Source organism: Mandrillus leucophaeus, unplaced genomic scaffold (assembly GCF_000951045.1).
Source record: "Mandrillus leucophaeus isolate KB7577 unplaced genomic scaffold, Mleu.le_1.0 Scaffold644, whole genome shotgun sequence".
Classification (NCBI taxonomy): domain Eukaryota; kingdom Metazoa; phylum Chordata; class Mammalia; order Primates; family Cercopithecidae; genus Mandrillus; species Mandrillus leucophaeus.
The window spans coordinates 898757-900098 of record NW_012106964.1 but is presented as its reverse complement, the minus strand read 5'-3'; the positions used below and the strand labels follow the sequence as shown (position 1 = coordinate 900098).

Below are 1342 nucleotides of genomic sequence, written 5' to 3'. Positions count from 1 at the left end.
TCCCTCCTCCATGGCCCAGTGCGTGGCCGCCGCCCACCCGCTCAGACCTCGGTCTGGAGGTCGATGATGTCCTGGCCCACCAGCGGGATCGTGGCGCCCGACCTCTCCCACTCCACGCTGCGAAGCTCCAGCGGCGACGGCTGCAGCGGCTCCAGCTCCTTCTTCACCCACGTGGGCGTCCCGTGGGCTTTCCGGAGGCTCTCCCAAGGCCTCTTGTTGGGCGTCTGCTGCTTTTCCGGCTGCTGGGTGGCCCAGTAGTGCCGGAGGGGTGGGGCCGGAGGGAGAGCCGTGAGCCCGAGGAGCGGGGGGAGGAGGCAGACACGAATCAGTGAGGAAGGGACGGGAGGTGGGGGACAGACAGGGGACAGGATGAGGCTTTCAGGACAAGAGCCCAGAACAGAGCTGGGCAGCGGCAGGCGCAGATCCTCTCCCCAGCCTTGGCAGAGGTTGTGAACCCCACGGTCGGGTCAGGCTATGGGGGCCCTGCGCTGGATTGGCTCCACCCTAATCCAGACCCCTGGCCCCAGGAGCAGGCTCGTGACCGCTCAGCTCCCAGCATGGCCGTGGCCTCCAGAGTCTGGCATGGCAGGGTCAGGCCGGCCCTCAGGGACAGGCAAATGAATGAATGAATGAGTGGATGAAGTGGGCAAAGCCAGGGAAGAAGGGAGACGAGGCTTGACCTAAGGGCTCTCCCCACCCCGCCCCTCCCTGCCCTTCAGACCTTGCTGTCCGGGCCCAGCACCTCCTTGTCCTTCTCCGCTGCGTGCTGCAGCTTCCGGTTCAGGTCCTGGAACATGTCTTGGTGCCGCTTCCGGGTGTGCATGATCTTCTGCAGGCGGGGTCTGGACAGTGAGTCCTGGGCCAGGAGCCCACCCTGCCCGCCCTGCCCGCCCTGCCCGTCCCCTGGCTCCCGGGGAGCTGCCTGGCCGTGTGGGAGCTCAGAGCACATCTGGCCCTAAGTGTCTGGGGGAGGGGGACACCAGGACTCACCTCAAAGTCCAGTTCTGCATACCGCGACTTCCGCCGCTGCAGGGAGAAGGGGTTCGTGAACATTCGCCAAGGGTCCCTAAAATCTCCTGACAAGTCCACGCCTCTCCCTGCCTGACACTGAGGGCATCAGGGACTCGCTCATCTCATCCCTGCCTTCAGGGACCAGGCCAGACCTAGGGGACATGCCTGGGGACGCACGGAGGCAGCTCCTCCAGCTATGCGCTGGGTGCCAGCGAGCAGCCCCAGGGCGGGGCTGGGGTGTTCAGCTCGCCTGCTCACGACTCACTCCCCAGGATCAAGGAGACCTGAACTTGGGGCCACATGGCTGGGTTCCCCGACAGAGAACTCAGGG

General features: G+C 65.9%; 1 protein-coding gene across 1 annotated transcript in view; it reads right to left on the bottom strand.

Annotated features, from left to right (window-relative positions):
- Positions 1–41: 41 nt before the first annotated feature.
- Positions 42–1342, bottom strand: part of LOC105554473 (brain-specific angiogenesis inhibitor 1-like) — a 30626-nt gene continuing 29325 nt past the window's right edge. Inside the window, exons 12-15 of the mRNA XM_012000970.1 lie at positions 1189–1261; positions 991–1107; positions 722–829; positions 42–242 (exon numbers count right to left, since the gene is read on the bottom strand). Coding sequence (XP_011856360.1) covers positions 42–242; positions 722–829; positions 991–1107; positions 1189–1261 — 499 coding nt within the window. The remainder of the gene's footprint in view (positions 243–721; positions 830–990; positions 1108–1188; positions 1262–1342) is intronic.